This window comes from Scardinius erythrophthalmus (assembly GCF_964197995.2).
Source record: "Scardinius erythrophthalmus genome assembly, chromosome: 25".
Taxonomy (NCBI): Eukaryota; Metazoa; Chordata; class Actinopteri; order Cypriniformes; family Leuciscidae; genus Scardinius; species Scardinius erythrophthalmus.
In genome coordinates, this window is record NC_138245.1 from 32,558,500 (window position 1) to 32,573,723 (window position 15,224).

At 44.3% G+C, this 15,224-nt stretch overlaps 1 protein-coding gene across 1 annotated transcript in view; it reads left to right on the top strand.

Annotated features, from left to right (window-relative positions):
• Window positions 1–15,224, top strand: part of il1rapl1b (interleukin 1 receptor accessory protein-like 1b) — a 237,165-nt gene that overhangs the window by 33,574 nt on the left and 188,367 nt on the right. The window contains exon 2 of the mRNA XM_081358279.1: window positions 7,781–7,881. Within this exon, the coding sequence (XP_081214405.1) occupies window positions 7,800–7,881 (82 nt within the window). The 5' untranslated portion in view covers window positions 7,781–7,799. The remainder of the gene's footprint in view (window positions 1–7,780; window positions 7,882–15,224) is intronic.

The window sequence follows — 15,224 nt, forward strand, 5'->3', positions numbered from 1 at the left end:
CAGTGTTTGGGGTTTTGTGCAGAGGCAGTGATGTGGATGAGCTTCAGCTGCTATAAAGTGCATCTGCAGTGGAGTTTCCCAGCGTATTCCTGGAGAATGGTCCACAGGGTCTGACGTGTGGGAGACGCTTCAATCGACTGTGTGTTATTGATGATTGTGCGTGAGGTAAGAGCACTGATGGATTGTGGAGGCTTATGAGTCACTCCCACAGTCAAGATTCAGAAACCTTCTCTTTTATTTTCACTCTTTTTTTCTCTCGTCAGATGACAGTGATTTATTATTGCGTGAAACATCAGATTTATTTAAAGTATAAAATAGTTTTGAAGATTATTTAATATTATTTGATCCTGGAAAGTGTATTGATCAAACACTACTCTACACTGCAGAGAGTATTGTTGACTTGGTTTCCAGCACAAATATCTAAACATTCTTAAATTAAGATTTACTGGAGATGCAAAATTAAGAACAAATATATGCCAGTGGGGTCAGAAAAATAATCTTGTTTTCCCTTTGAATTAAGTTTGTCTGACCATTTGGCAGATATTTGTTCTTGTTTTCAGCTTTGTTTTGTTCATCAGCTTCTCAGAAAACAAGACTTCTTATCTTACGTCATTTTGCATCTCCAATAAATGTATGTGAAGTTTGTAACACTGATTTTTAACCAGCTTTTAAATTGTTTTAACGTCATTAGGTAGATATGAACTCTTTCTCCACGTTACCTGCACCAATGATTATCCCATTTATTTGTCAGCAACAGTCAGCCGATCTGTTGAACTTTTGACAATTACAGGGGTTTAGTGAAATTATAGATCATAAGACAACTGGATCGAGCCAAGTGCATTATGGGTGCTAAAGTTTTCCTGCCTTACTGGCAGAAGGGAACGCCTCAGCCCTTTCCTTAGTCATATAGCATAGAATAATAATAAAAAGCTTTTCTACTGCATAGACAGCAAACTTTTATTAAAAGCTCATCTTGTCAGTGGTCAATTTATTTGTACTAAAAAATACTGTGATAGAACATCACTTTTGCAGTGCATTGGGTGTATATCTATTATTCATAGTATTTATTGTCAGATTTTAGTGTTTGTGAGGAGTTTATGGGCATTTTGACCTTCAGTCAAACGTTCATCTGACAGCGTGACTGTAGCGATTCTCGGATTCATCTGAATAAAAACAGAGAATCAGCATCTGCAGAGCAAACGCTCTCCGGTCTTTCTGTGTCTCTCTCTTTCTCTCTCTCTCACCTCTGCAGCGTGGCTTAGATGCGCTGGTGGATAATGCGAAACAGAATAATTCAGGGCGCAGCAGCTGAGGTTTGCGTGGGTGAGCCGAAGGTAGAAATGGAGGCTCTCGCTACAGTTTCTCTCAAATAGAAATGTTAATGACTGGCAAAGGCAGCTGGCACATCAATTTTTCACCCAGTTCCACAAGCAGGAGAGAGAGAGAGAGAGAGAGAGAGAGAGAAAGAGAGAGAGAGAGAAAGAGAGAGAGAGACAGAGAGAGAGAGACATTGGAACCCTCTAGTCTCTCTCTCTCTCTCCTGTTTGGCAGCGTGAGCACAACAGAACTTGGCTGAATATAATAGGTACTAAGCTGAGGAGGCCGATATCAACAAACTGATATTCTTCTGTCTTTCTTGAGCCAGAGAGACAGAAAGACAGTGTGTGTGTGTGTGTGTGTGTGTGTGTGTGTGTGTGTGTGTGTGTGTGTGTGTGTGTGTGTGTGTGTGAGTGAGAGTATGGGCCCTATCTTGCACCAAGCGCAATTGACTTTGTACACCGACGCATGTTTCATTCCTATTTTGCACCCGCGCAAAGCGCGCTTTTCCCTCCACAGAAGCACGTCGCTAAACTAGGGAATGAACTTGCGCTCCCTGGGCGGTTCAGCGCAAAAAAGGAGGCGTGTTCCGGCGCAAACAATCCCTGGTGCTATTTTACTGTTCCATAAAACAATTGCACCACTGGCCAGAAAAAAACCTAGTCTAAAGTCAGTGGCGCGTTGTTCATTATGCTATTTTAAGGGCGCATGCTTGACCATAATGTATAGCGTGCACAACGCGCATACACTTTGATTCTCTAATATACACAGAAGCAGCAGTTTTCATTTTTGCAAATCATGTTATTACAAACGATAGATAGATAGATAGATAGATAGATAGATAGATAGATAGATAATTTATTATAAAAGCATACATCTAGCTTACACATTTACCCACATTATTATATGCCTGTTTAACCGAAGCTAATTTGGGTGTGTTTCTCCATCCCCAATGTCACTTCTCTCTCTTTTACGGCCGTGACGAGACCGTTGCTCTCCTCGGCTGTGAACCGCTCCTGGCGCGCGCCTGGCAAATCCGCCGTTATAATAGCAATACGCCAAGGAAAAAGCGCGTCTGCTCTTAAAGGGAATGTGAGATGATGCTCTGATTGGTTTATTTCACGTTACGCCCAAACCACACCTATGAATAATGAAGCTACTTCAGACCAACCCCTTTTAGATTTGCGCCGGGCGCAAGAGTCATTTATCCCGCCGGGAAAATAGCAACAGCGCCAAGACCCGTCCACAAAGTTACTTGCGCTTTGCGCTTTGTCACTTGCGTTTCAGATCGTTAAAATAGGGCCCTTTGTGTGTAAGCGAGACGCCGGCCTGCTCTGCTAACATGAGATGTTGGTTATAAAGCAGAATCTGTGTTTGAGGACGAGATGTTGGTTATGAAGCAGAATTAGTGTTTCAAGACGAGATGTTGGTTATAAAGCAGAATCGGTGTTTGAGGATGAGATGTTGGTTATGAAGCAAAATCGTGTTTGAGGACGAGATGTTGGTTATGAAGCAGAATTAGTGTTTCAAGACGAGATGTTGGTTATAAAGCAGAATCGGTGTTTGAGGACGAGATGTTGGTTATAAAGCAGAATCAGTGTTTGAGGACGAGATGTTGGTTATAAAGCAGAATCAGTGTTTGAGGACGAGATGTTGGTTATAAAGCAGAATCAGTGTTTGAGGACGAGATGTTGGTTATAAAGCAGAATCAGTGTTTGAGGACGAGATGTTGGTTATAAAGCAGAATCGGTGTTTGAGGACGAGATGTTGGTTATAAAGCAGAATCGGTGTTTGAGGATGAGATGTTGGCTATAAAGCAAATTTTGAGGACGAGATGTTGGTTATAAAGCAGAATCAGTGTTTGAGGACGAGATGTTGGTTATAAAGCAGAATCGGTGTTTGAGGATGAGATGTTGGCTATAAAGCAGAATCAGTGTTTGAAGACAAGATGTTGGTTATAAAGCAGAATCAGTGTTTGAGGACGAGATGTTGGTTATAAAGCAGAATCAGTGTTTGAGGACGAGATGTTGGTTATAAAGCAGAATCAGTGTTTGAGGACGAGATGTTGGTTATAAAGCAGAATCAGTGTTTGAAGACAAGATGTTGGTTATAAAGCAGAATCAGTGTTTGAGGACGAGATGTTGGTTATAAAGCAGAATCAGTGTTTGAGGACGAGATGTTGGTTATAAAGCAGAATCAGTGTTTGAGGACGAGATGTTGGTTATAAAGCAGAATCAGTGTTTGAGGACGAGATGTTGGTTATAAAGCAGAATCGGTGTTTGAGGACGAGATGTTGGTTATAAAGCAGAATCGGTGTTTGAGGATGAGATGTTGGCTATAAAGCAAATTTTGAGGACGAGATGTTGGTTATAAAGCAGAATCAGTGTTTGAGGACGAGATGTTGGTTATAAAGCAGAATCGGTGTTTGAGGATGAGATGTTGGCTATAAAGCAAATTTTGAGGACGAGATGTTGGTTATAAAGCAGAATTGGTGTTTGAGGACGAGATGTTGGTTATAAAGCAAATTTTGAGGACAAGATGTTGGTTATAAAGCAGAATCAGTGTTTGAGGACAAGATGTTGGTTATAAAGCAGAATCAGTGTTTGAGGACGAGATGTTGGTTATAAAGCAGAATCGGTGTTTGAGGACGAGATGTTGGTTATAAAGCAGAATCGGTGTTTGAGGATGAGATGTTGGTTATAAAGCAGAATCGGTGTTTGAGGACGAGATGTTGGTTATAAAGCAGAATCGGTGTTTGAGGATGAGATGTTGGTTATGAAGCAGAATCAGTGTTTGAGGACGAGATGTTGGTTATAAAGCAGAATCAGTGTTTGAGGACGAGATGTTGGTTATAAAGCAGAATCAATGTTTGAGGACGAGATGTTGGTTATAAAGCAAATTTTGAGGACAAGATGTTGGTTATAAAGCAGAATCAGTGTTTGAGGACGAGATGTTGGTTATAAAGCAAATTTTGAGGACAAGATGTTGGTTATAAAGCAGAATCAGTGTTTGAGGACGAGATGTTGGTTATAAAGCAGAATCAATGTTTGAGGACGAGATGTTGGTTATAAAGCAAATTTTGAGGACAAGATGTTGGTTATAAAGCAGAATCAGTGTTTGAGGACAAGATGTTGGTTATAAAGCAGAATCAGTGTTTGAGGACAAGATGTTGGTTATAAAGCAGAATCGGTGTTTGAGGACGAGATGTTGGTTATAAAGCAGAATCGGTGTTTGAGGATGAGATGTTGGTTATGAAGCAGAATCAGTGTTTGAGGACGAGATGTTGGTTATAAAGCAGAATCAGTGTTTGAGGACGAGATGTTGGTTATAAAGCAGAATCAATGTTTGAGGACGAGATGTTGGTTATAAAGCAGAATCGGTGTTTGAGGACGAGATGTTGGTTATAAAGCAGAATCGGTGTTTGAGGATGAGATGTTGGCTATAAAGCAAATTTTGAGGACGAGATGTTGGTTATAAAGCAGAATCAGTGTTTGAGGACGAGATGTTGGTTATAAAGCAGAATCGGTGTTTGAGGATGAGATGTTGGCTATAAAGCAAATTTTGAGGACGAGATGTTGGTTATAAAGCAGAATTGGTGTTTGAGGACGAGATGTTGGTTATAAAGCAAATTTTGAGGACAAGATGTTGGTTATAAAGCAGAATCAGTGTTTGAGGACAAGATGTTGGTTATAAAGCAGAATCAGTGTTTGAGGACAAGATGTTGGTTATAAAGCAGAATCAGTGTTTGAGGACGAGATGTTGGTTATAAAGCAGAATCAGTGTTTGAGGACGAGATGTTGGTTATAAAGCAGAATCAATGTTTGAGGACGAGATGTTGGTTATAAAGCAAATTTTGAGGACAAGATGTTGGTTATAAAGCAGAATCAGTGTTTGAGGACGAGATGTTGGTTATAAAGCAGAATCAGTGTTTGAGGACGAGATGTTGGTTATAAAGCAGAATCAATGTTTGAGGACGAGATGTTGGTTATAAAGCAAATTTTGAGGACAAGATGTTGGTTATAAAGCAGAATCAGTGTTTGAGGACGAGATGTTGGTTATAAAGCAAATTTTGAGGACAAGATGTTGGTTATAAAGCAGAATCAGTGTTTGAGGACGAGATGTTGGTTATAAAGCAGAATCAATGTTTGAGGACGAGATGTTGGTTATAAAGCAAATTTTGAGGACAAGATGTTGGTTATAAAGCAGAATCAGTGTTTGAGGACAAGATGTTGGTTATAAAGCAGAATCAGTGTTTGAGGACAAGATGTTGGTTATAAAGCAGAATCGGTGTTTGAGGATGAGATGTTGGCTATAAAGCAAATTTTGAGGACGAGATGTTGGTTATAAAGCAGAATCAGTGTTTGAGGACGAGATGTTGGTTATAAAGCAGAATCGGTGTTTGAGGATGAGATGTTGGCTATAAAGCAAATTTTGAGGACGAGATGTTGGTTATAAAGCAGAATTGGTGTTTGAGGACGAGATGTTGGTTATAAAGCAAATTTTGAGGACAAGATGTTGGTTATAAAGCAGAATCAGTGTTTGAGGACAAGATGTTGGTTATAAAGCAGAATCAGTGTTTGAGGACAAGATGTTGGTTATAAAGCAGAATCAGTGTTTGAGGACGAGATGTTGGTTATAAAGCAGAATCAGTGTTTGAGGACAAGATGTTGGTTATAAAGCAGAATCCTGAAACTAACGCATCAATCCAACGCTTACCGCTGCGATTACAAGCACGAGTGGTTTCCTTGGAAACAACAGACCGATGTTGTGCATATTCAAATGCTGCATGTGTTCAGCACTCAGAATGTCGTATTGTTGGATTGTGATTTGTGTCGAGTCTCTAAAGCCTTTAATCCGTGTTAATGTGCTCCGTGTCTCTGATGCATTAGACGGGATCCTCCGATCATCTGGAGCTGCACACACTCTAACCATGTGAAGTTACAGGCTATTATGTTTGGCACACTTTTTACTGTTACTGTTTTGTTTCCTGTTGTTTTTATTTTTGCAATAAATGAAAGCAAAAGAGATGAGATGAACAACACATACAGTTCATGTTCAGTGCTGGATGAACAAATGCAGTGTGTAAAGTGTTACTGTCAAGAACTAAATGAACATCAGAACTGTTTTCTGACACGCTTTTAGTCATTTAGCATATGCTGCAGACTTATTTACCAATGTGGAACATAACTAGCAATTTATCATTCAAAATGTATGTGTCTGTGTGTGTGTGTGTGTGTGTGTGTGTGTGTGTGTGTAAATACTGTATGTGTGTGTGTGTATGTATATGTGAGTGTGTGTGTGTGGGTGTGTGTGCGTGTGTGTGTGTATGTGTGTTGTACACAAATATGTCTTTCTGTCTCTTGTGGAACGGCATCTGTCTCTTCTTTCCATAAGTGTCAGTAGCCGCATTTCCATTACCCTTCAAATTGCGCAAAATGAAATTGCGAATTGAAAATACGCCCAATGGAAACACGCCAATTTCGCAAAAACTCCCATTTATCGCAAAAATAAGATTTTACGCTCGCACAAGGTGGTTTTTCAAGCAATTCGAAAAAGAAATATTTTGCAAAACTGCAATGGAAACGGTTTTTGCGTATTTACAGGTCAGCTGACATAGATGACGCAGTATGTTTGGACAGAATACGAGACAGAGTTCTTTATTAAATTCATAAAATTAAAATAAAAAATAAAATTACAGGAATACTGGATTCTAAACCTCAAAGAAATGCCACAATCAAGACCTCGAAGCAGATATGAGTGAGAAACAACCCAGAAACTCCTCATATGTGCCGCTCTCAAGTATAAGGGTCTTTCCTTGTCATTAATGATTGGATAACACACATACGACTCCTTTGATTAATAATAATGGCCAGTGCAGTAGCTGAGATATACATAAAGTTACCAACGTCCGTTGCTATGACTTATCGCGAGAGGAAAAAATGAAGTTGTAGTCGCATAACATCGGTTAATGGAAACGAAGTAATTTCGCAATAGTTTTTTGTCGACATTTAGAAAAAATCGCAAAAGTTTTCAAAAAATTGTAATGGAAACGGACCTTGTGTCTCGTTTTTTCTTCATGATGTTTCAGTGGACGCCCACGTGTCCTCCTGCCGTAGATGGTGAATGTCATTTCAGGACATGTTTGCAGCATATGATGTGTTTTTCCTGCAGATATTGAACAGGGAATCAGAGATCTGGGGCTTTGCTTTTGGCAGGCGCTGGGTTTCTGTGAGAACTCTTGGACAAATGTGCTGTAGACACAGAGATGGATGTGTGTGTGTGTGTGTGTGCACTGGACTGGAGAGATCCTGAAGATTGAAGACTCTGCTGTGTACAGAGGTTTAAACGCATGTAGAAGCCAGTTGAGAGTCTGATGTGATGGAGTGTGTTTGTTTAGACGCTGTTAAAGACAGATGAGTGTGTGACGCTCATGTTGTGTGTGTGTGTGTTTGTGTCTCTGCAGGAGATTCACACAGTGAAACATGAGATCACGGGTTCCTCTGCAGATCCTGCTGTATGCGACGGTCATCAGAAGCCTGAAAGTGGTGTCCAAGCGCGGCTCAGGTAAGACACATGGCTGTTGTCATGACTATCGTCTGTTATGTGTGTGTGTGTGTGTGTGTGTGTGTGTGTGTGTGTGTGTGTGTGTGTGTGTTTGTCCTGATAGGATCACTGGGCTGGAGTCTATCTCCAGTCTGGGATTCTGGAGATAGAAATAAATCCTCTCTCTCTGGTTCTTTGTAGCATCTTATAACTGTTTCTGGCTGTAATGTGTTCTTGAGTGTCTCTGGATATTAAAATGTTCTTGATGTTCTTCATCAGCTTAGGTGTTTATCAGTTGTGTCTATTCATCACTTGACAGCTGAAGCGTCTTTTTTTAGTATGAGGATGTCCTGCTGAAGTGTGTGTGAGTGTGTGTGTGTGTGTGTGTGTGTGTGTCAGTGTTTGTGTGTGTCAGTGCGTGTGTGTGTGTTTGAGTGCGTGTGTGTGTGTGTGTGTGAGTGTGTATAGAGATGTCTGGCTCACGCTGTGGTCCAGATGGCCGCTCGGGTGTGTGTATGGCTCGTCTCCTCTGCCATTATCAGGACTAATCTGGATCAGTGGGGTGGTGTGTGTGTGTGTGTGTGTGTGTGTGTGTGTGTGTGTGTGTGTGACCGCGGCCGCTCTGAGACGTCACATGGGAACATATTGAAGGTGTCGCCTTGAGGGAAATGATGAATACGATCCCTGAAGAACAACAAACACAACCTGACGGGGATCCGTCTGCATCTCCACACACACACACACACACACACACACACACACACACACACACACACACACACACACACACACACACACACACACACACACACACACACACACACACACACACACACACACACACACATATATATATCAGCTCACATGACTTTATACCAGAGCGAACGGCTGCTGGAGCGTGACACCAAACATGAGATGCTTTAATGTGGTGTCGTCCCTCTCGGGTCAGGATGTGACCTTTAGTGGCATTTACTTCCTCTGATCTGTAGAGCAAAAGGTCAGGAATAAATCGACCTGTCCGTCCCGCTCTTGTCTTTATCTGTGCGTGTGGATGGTGAGGGCCCATGTGAATGGTGAGGGTCAGTCCGTGTGGATGGTGAGGGCCTGTGTGGATGGTGAGGGTCAGTCCGTGTTGATGGTGAGGGTCGGTCTGTGTGGATGGTGAGGGTCGATCCGTGTGGATGGTGAGGATAGGTCCGTGTGGATGGTGAGGGCCTGTGTGGATGGTGAGGGTCAGTCCGTGTTGATGGTGAGGGCCCGTGTGGATGGTGAGGGTCGGTCTGTGTGGATGGTGAGGGTCAGTCCGTGTGGATGGTGAGGGCCCGTGTGGATGGTGAGGGTCGGTCTGTGTGGATGGTGAGGGTCAGTCCGTGTGGATGGTGAGGGCCTGTGTGGATGGTGAGGGTCAGTCCGTGTTGATGGTGAGGGCCCGTGTGGATGGTGAGGGCCCGTGTGGATGGTGAGGGTCGGTCTGTGTGGATGGTGAGGGTCAGTCCGTGTGGATGGTGAGGGTCGATCCGTGTGGATGGTGAGGATAGGTCCGTGTGGATGGTGAGGGCCTGTGTGGATGGTGAGGGTCAGTCCGTGTTGATGGTGAGGGCCCGTGTGGATGGTGAGGGTCGGTCTGTGTGGATGGTGAGGGTCAGTCCGTGTGGATGGTGAGGGCCCGTGTGGATGGTGAGGGTCGGTCTGTGTGGATGGTGAGGGTCAGTCCGTGTGGATGGTGAGGGCCCGTGTGGATGGTGAGGGTCAGTCTGTGTGGATGGTGAGGGTCGATCCGTGTGGATGGTGAGGGTCGATCTGTGTGGATGGTGAGGGTCGATCTGTGTGGATGGTGAGGGTCGGTCTGTGTTCTTGAGTGTTCTTGGGTCGGTCTGTGTGGATGGTGAGGGTCGGTCTGTGTGGATGGTGAGGGTCGGTCTGTGTGGATGGTGAGGGTCGGTCTGTGTTCTTGAGTGTTCTTGGGTCGGTCTGTGTGGATGGTGAGGGTCAGTCTGTGTGGATGGTGAGGGCCCGTGTGGATGGTGAGGGTCGGTCTGTGTGGATGGTGAGGGTCGATCCGTGTGGATGGTGAGGGTCGATCTGTGTGGATGGTGAGGGTCGATCTGTGTGGATGGTGAGGGTCGGTCTGTGTTCTTGAGTGTTCTTGGGTCGGTCTGTGTGGATGGTGAGGGTCAGTCTGTGTGGATGGTGAGGGCCCGTGTGGATGGTGAGGGTCGGTCTGTGTGGATGGTGAGGGTCGATCCGTGTGGATGGTGAGGGTCGATCTGTGTGGATGGTGAGGGTCGGTCTGTGTGGATGGTGAGGGTCGGTCTGTGTGGATGGTGAGGGTCGGTCTGTGTGGATGGTGAGGGTCGATCTGTGTGGATGGTGAGGGTCGGTCTGTGTGGATGGTGAGGGTCGGTCTGTGTGGATGGTGAGGGTCGGTCTGTGTGGATGGTGAGGGTCGATCTGTGTGGATGGTGAGGGTCGATCCGTGTGGATGGTGAGGGTCGATCCGTGTGGATGGTGAGGGTCGATCCGTGTGGATGGTGATGGTCGATCTGTGTGGATGGTGAGGGTCGATCTGTGTGGATGGTGAGGGTCGGTCTGTGTGGATGGTGAGGGTCGATCTGTGTGGATGGTGAGGGTCGATCCGTGTGGATGGTGAGGGTCGGTCTGTGTGGATGGTGAGGGTCGGTCTGTGTGGATGGTGAGGGTCGGTCTGTGTGGATGGTGAGGGTCGGTCTGTGTGGATGGTGAGGGTCGATCTGTGTGGATGGTGAGGGTCGATCTGTGTGGATGGTGAGGGTCGGTCTGTGTGGATGGTGAGGGTCGATCTGTGTGGATGGTGAGGGTTGGTCTGTGTGGATGGTGAGGGTCAGTCTGTGTGGATGGTGAGGGTCGTTCTGTGTGGATGGTGAGGGTCGGTCTGTGTGGATGGTGAGGGTCGGTCTGTGTGGATGGTGAGGGTCGGTCTGTGTGGATGGTGAGGGTCGATCTGTGTGGATGGTGAGGGTCGGTCTGTGTGGATGGTGAGGGCCCGTGTGGATGGTGAGGGTCAGTCTGTGTGGATGGTGAGGGTCGGTCTGTGTGGATGGTGAGGGTCGATCTGTGTGGATGGTGAGGGTCGGTCTGTGTGGATGGTGAGGGTCGATCTGTGTGGATGGTGAGGGTCGATCTGTGTGGATGGTGAGGGTCGATCCGTGTGGATGGTGAGGGTCGGTCTGTGTGGATGGTGAGGGTCGGTCTGTGTGGATGGTGAGGGTCGATCTGTGTGGATGGTGAGGGTCGATCTGTGTGGATGGTGAGGGTCGATCTGTGTGGATGGTGAGGGTCCTCATGTAAGCATCTACTGTAGCTTCTTGAGTTGCAGCACTACATGAAAAAAAAAAGATCTTTAAACAAAACCAGAACAATATAATATATATTTATATAATCAATCTCTGTGTGAACAGACGGATCTCAATCTCAAACAGTCACTGGAAAAGAGCTCAGATGTGCGGAAGATGCTGGAAAACTTTTGCTCTCTTGTAGTTTTTCTAATGGGGCTTTCTGTGATTGTTTTGACTCTTTCAGCAGAAACATAGATTTTCAGCTCACACATATGTTTTCCCGCAGCAAAAGCACAGGTCTTTGTATATGTGCAGATTTCACATCTAATAAAATACATGTGCTTTGCATGTTCTTTGACCAACTCAGCATGCGTGAGCAACATTCAGAACGCTGATGTTAATGAAACACCTGAGTGAACAACACTATTATGCTTTTACAGAAGAAAAAAACCCTCATGTAGCACATACAATAGAGGATCTTATGAGCATTATGGAGATGACAGTGTCGTTCTGTATGATATTCACTGAGTGCGGGATCTGCTGTGTTAGAGAAAACGGTGGACGACACTGACCAAGCTAATGGATGATATCAGAACAATCTGACGTGAGGAATACCTGCAGACAGCAGTGTGAATCTCATCATCTTCATCAGAATAATGTGCAGATGGATTGCATGAATAGAGTGAGAGTGAATCACACACCTCTCAAAATGATTATCTATCAGCCGTGACTCCTGTGTTAGTTGAGTGAATACGGGGCTGTTTACACGACACCGTTTGCAGCGATAGTTTACATGACAATGGCGTTTTGGGTGCCTGAAAATGCAAAGTTCTCGTTTCTGAGAACAGTCTCCTTGTAAAAAACAAAAACGCGAATCTCTGAAGACGATGACGTCATGCACATGCGTATTACGTGTTCAGTCTATAGTGGTTCGTGTGGTTTTTGCGGATCTGTGTTAATGGGGATCATTTTGACAATGGTGTCGTCTGTACGTGGAAAGCTCAATGGAAAAAAATGATCCGTTTCAAGCATATCTTTGTTGTGTAAACGCACCCTGACTGCTTGAATTGCATGTGATTTCTGGAAACCATGAAACAGTCCACGATCTCTGATGGATTGAGAGGCTCTCAGTGTTTTTGGTTACGATATAACCCAACATAAGACCAATATTACTGTGATAAACGGTGTCAGGATCAATTTATCAGTTTCCGTTTAGGTCAGGAGTCTATTCTACTCACACAAACACACACACAAACATAATGATGAACAAAGAGCTGCTAATTAGTAAAGACAGTGATTATTTTAAACAAGACACAAATTCACTTGGAGCTGTGAGTCGCCTCATGACTGATCCTGAAGGCTGTTGAGTCGGATCTCCGTGAGGACTGATGAAGCTCGATGACGTGTGTGTGTGAGAAACGTGTCGAACTCTCAGCCGTTCGTTAAAGATGTGGGATTCGCTCGTTAGTGAGAGCGATGAGACTCTTCCCAGGCTTTGGGCTCCAGGTTTCCCCGAGAGGAAAATGTCCACAGAAATGGGTCCGTCTGCTCATAGCCGCAGTCTTTCTGAGAGCATATGGTGACACAATTGGAACAAATAAAATTTGTGAGCTCAGGTTTTCAAAGCTGGAATCTGTTCCACAAATTAATTTATAATTAGATTTTGCCCTCTGGTCAGTTCCTTCAATTCCCCACCAGTCGCTTTATTGATTTCTGTTCACAGGACACCCTAAACCCCCAGTGAGTGAGTGTGTGTGTGTGTGTGTGTGTGTGTGTGAGAGTGTGTGTGCGTGCGTGTGTGTGTGAGTGTGTGTGTGTGTGCATGCGTGCGTGTGTGTGCGTGTGTGTGCGTGTGCGTGTTGTGTAGGTTTAGGAGTAGGGTTAGTGTGTGTGACTGTGTGTGTGAGTGTGTGTGTGTGTGTGTGTGTGTGTGTGTGTGTGTGTGTGTGTGTGTGTGTGCGTGTGTGTGTGTGTGTGCGTGTGTGTGTGTGCGTGTGCGTGTGCGTGTTGGGTAGGTTTAGGAGTAGGGTTAGTGTGTGTGACTGTGTGTGTGAGTGTGTGTGTGTGTGTGTGTGTGTGTGTGTGTGTGTGTGTGTGTGTGCGTGTGTGTGCGTGCGTGTGCGTGTTGAGTAGGTTTAGGGGTAGGGTTAGTGTGTGTGTGTGTGTGTGTGTGTGTGTGTGTGATGGTTAGATTTAGGGGTAGTGTTAGTGTAAGGGGACAGAATATGCAGTTTGTACAGTATAAAAACCATTACGTCTATGGAGAGTCCCCATTTAGATAGCTAAGTAAACGTGTGTGTGTGTGTGTGTGTGTGTGTGAGTGTGTAAGCGTGTGTGTGTGTGTGTGTGTGTGCGTTCGTGTGTGCGTGTGCGTGTTGGGTAGGTTTAGGAGTAGGGATTTGTTTTTGTGACTGTGTGTGTGAGTGTGTGTGTGTGTGTGTGTGTGTGTGCGTGTGTGTGTGCGTGCGTGTGCGTGTTGAGTAGGTTTAGGGGTAGGGTTAGTGTGTGTGTGTGTGTGTGTGTGTGTGTGATGGTTAGGGTTAGGGGTAGTGTTAGTGTAAGGGGACAGAATATGCAGTTTGTACAGTATAAAAACCATTACGTCTATGGAGAGTCCCCATTTAGATAGCTAAGTAAACGTGTGTGTGTGTGTGTGTGTGTGTGTGTGTGTGTGTGTGTGTGAGGAGTAGTGACATTGGAAATATAACTGTGACACTGGACCTCTTTCACTGCTCAGACAGAGAGAGAGACAGTTGTGTTGTATATATTATGTGTGTTTACGCTCTTCATCTTCATCACTCTCACTCTGAAACTTTCACTTCAGAACTCAGTTTTCTATTTCATCATGACAGTTTTGTTTCTACTTGACCTGCAACTCCAGGGAGAGCAGCAACATTAAACATCCATAATACTTCATTCCCAGCACAACTCCATGTGAATCCGGCCCTAATGTCTGAAAATAGACACACAATTTTGTGGTTTGTTTTGTCCGCATCAGAAAAGCTGCACACTCGAAGAAAACTGCTGAAGACCAAATGGATTTTGGAACTGGCTCTTCTTCCCCCGACGACACCAGTAAATTGCTTTCTTCTGTCTCTGGGCTCTGAGTGGAACTCATGGCTCGCGCTGCTCAGCACAGATGATTTGACGATTCATTGATCCGGGCGAGAGTTGGGCGAGAGATGGACGCGGTGGAGGTTTTGTGGTCGGAAGAGCAGGACTGATGAGCAGTGATGATACAGTGGAGAGAAACACGAGCATCTTCTCTCTTCTCTTGAGTCGTTCACTGAACACACACGTGCTATGCTCTGAATATACCTATATTCATCATGTAAAGCTGTTTCTTTTCCCCAAACACTCCCCTCGCCTGCCATTGGTCAGTCAGTCAGATAGTCCCGCCCCCGACTCACATGATTGGCAGAGTCAGAAGTTGCTCAAACGTTGTGAAAGCGTCACAGATTCTCACATGCACAGCTTTTGTTTCAGTCGGACTGAATTAATTCTGATTGATGAATCTGAATGTAGTGTTTACATGAACACTAAACATGTGATCGGGTTGATGTGTGTGTTTATATGTCACAAGCTTCATATTGGAATAGATGTTTTTGACATGCGCTCACTGCACAAATATACAGTTTCCTGATGTCTGCGCATAATAACTGTTCTCCTACAGTTCTTTATTTGTTTTAAACAGCAGACTTAATATTTATGCATTTCTGGTCAAATGTGAAAAAAAAAATCATACTTTGACTTTTAAATTCCAACACTGTTTGTGAAAATCCAACAAAGTTAAATGTGTCAAAATAAATATACAAGTAAATACTCAAACCTGAAAAGTTGTGTGACTCCCTGTGACACCCCTTTCAATCCGATTGATTAAGGCGTTTTACATGAAGCTTTCAGTGCGATTGAGTTGCCAGTCCCATTACTAACGGATTATTTAGTTGCATGTAAACATAGCCAGTGTTTCTCTTCTCAGGAATCAAACAAGCGATGGCTGTGATCATGAAACTCACACACCAGTATCTGAACGTGTTTCCAGACTTGTGT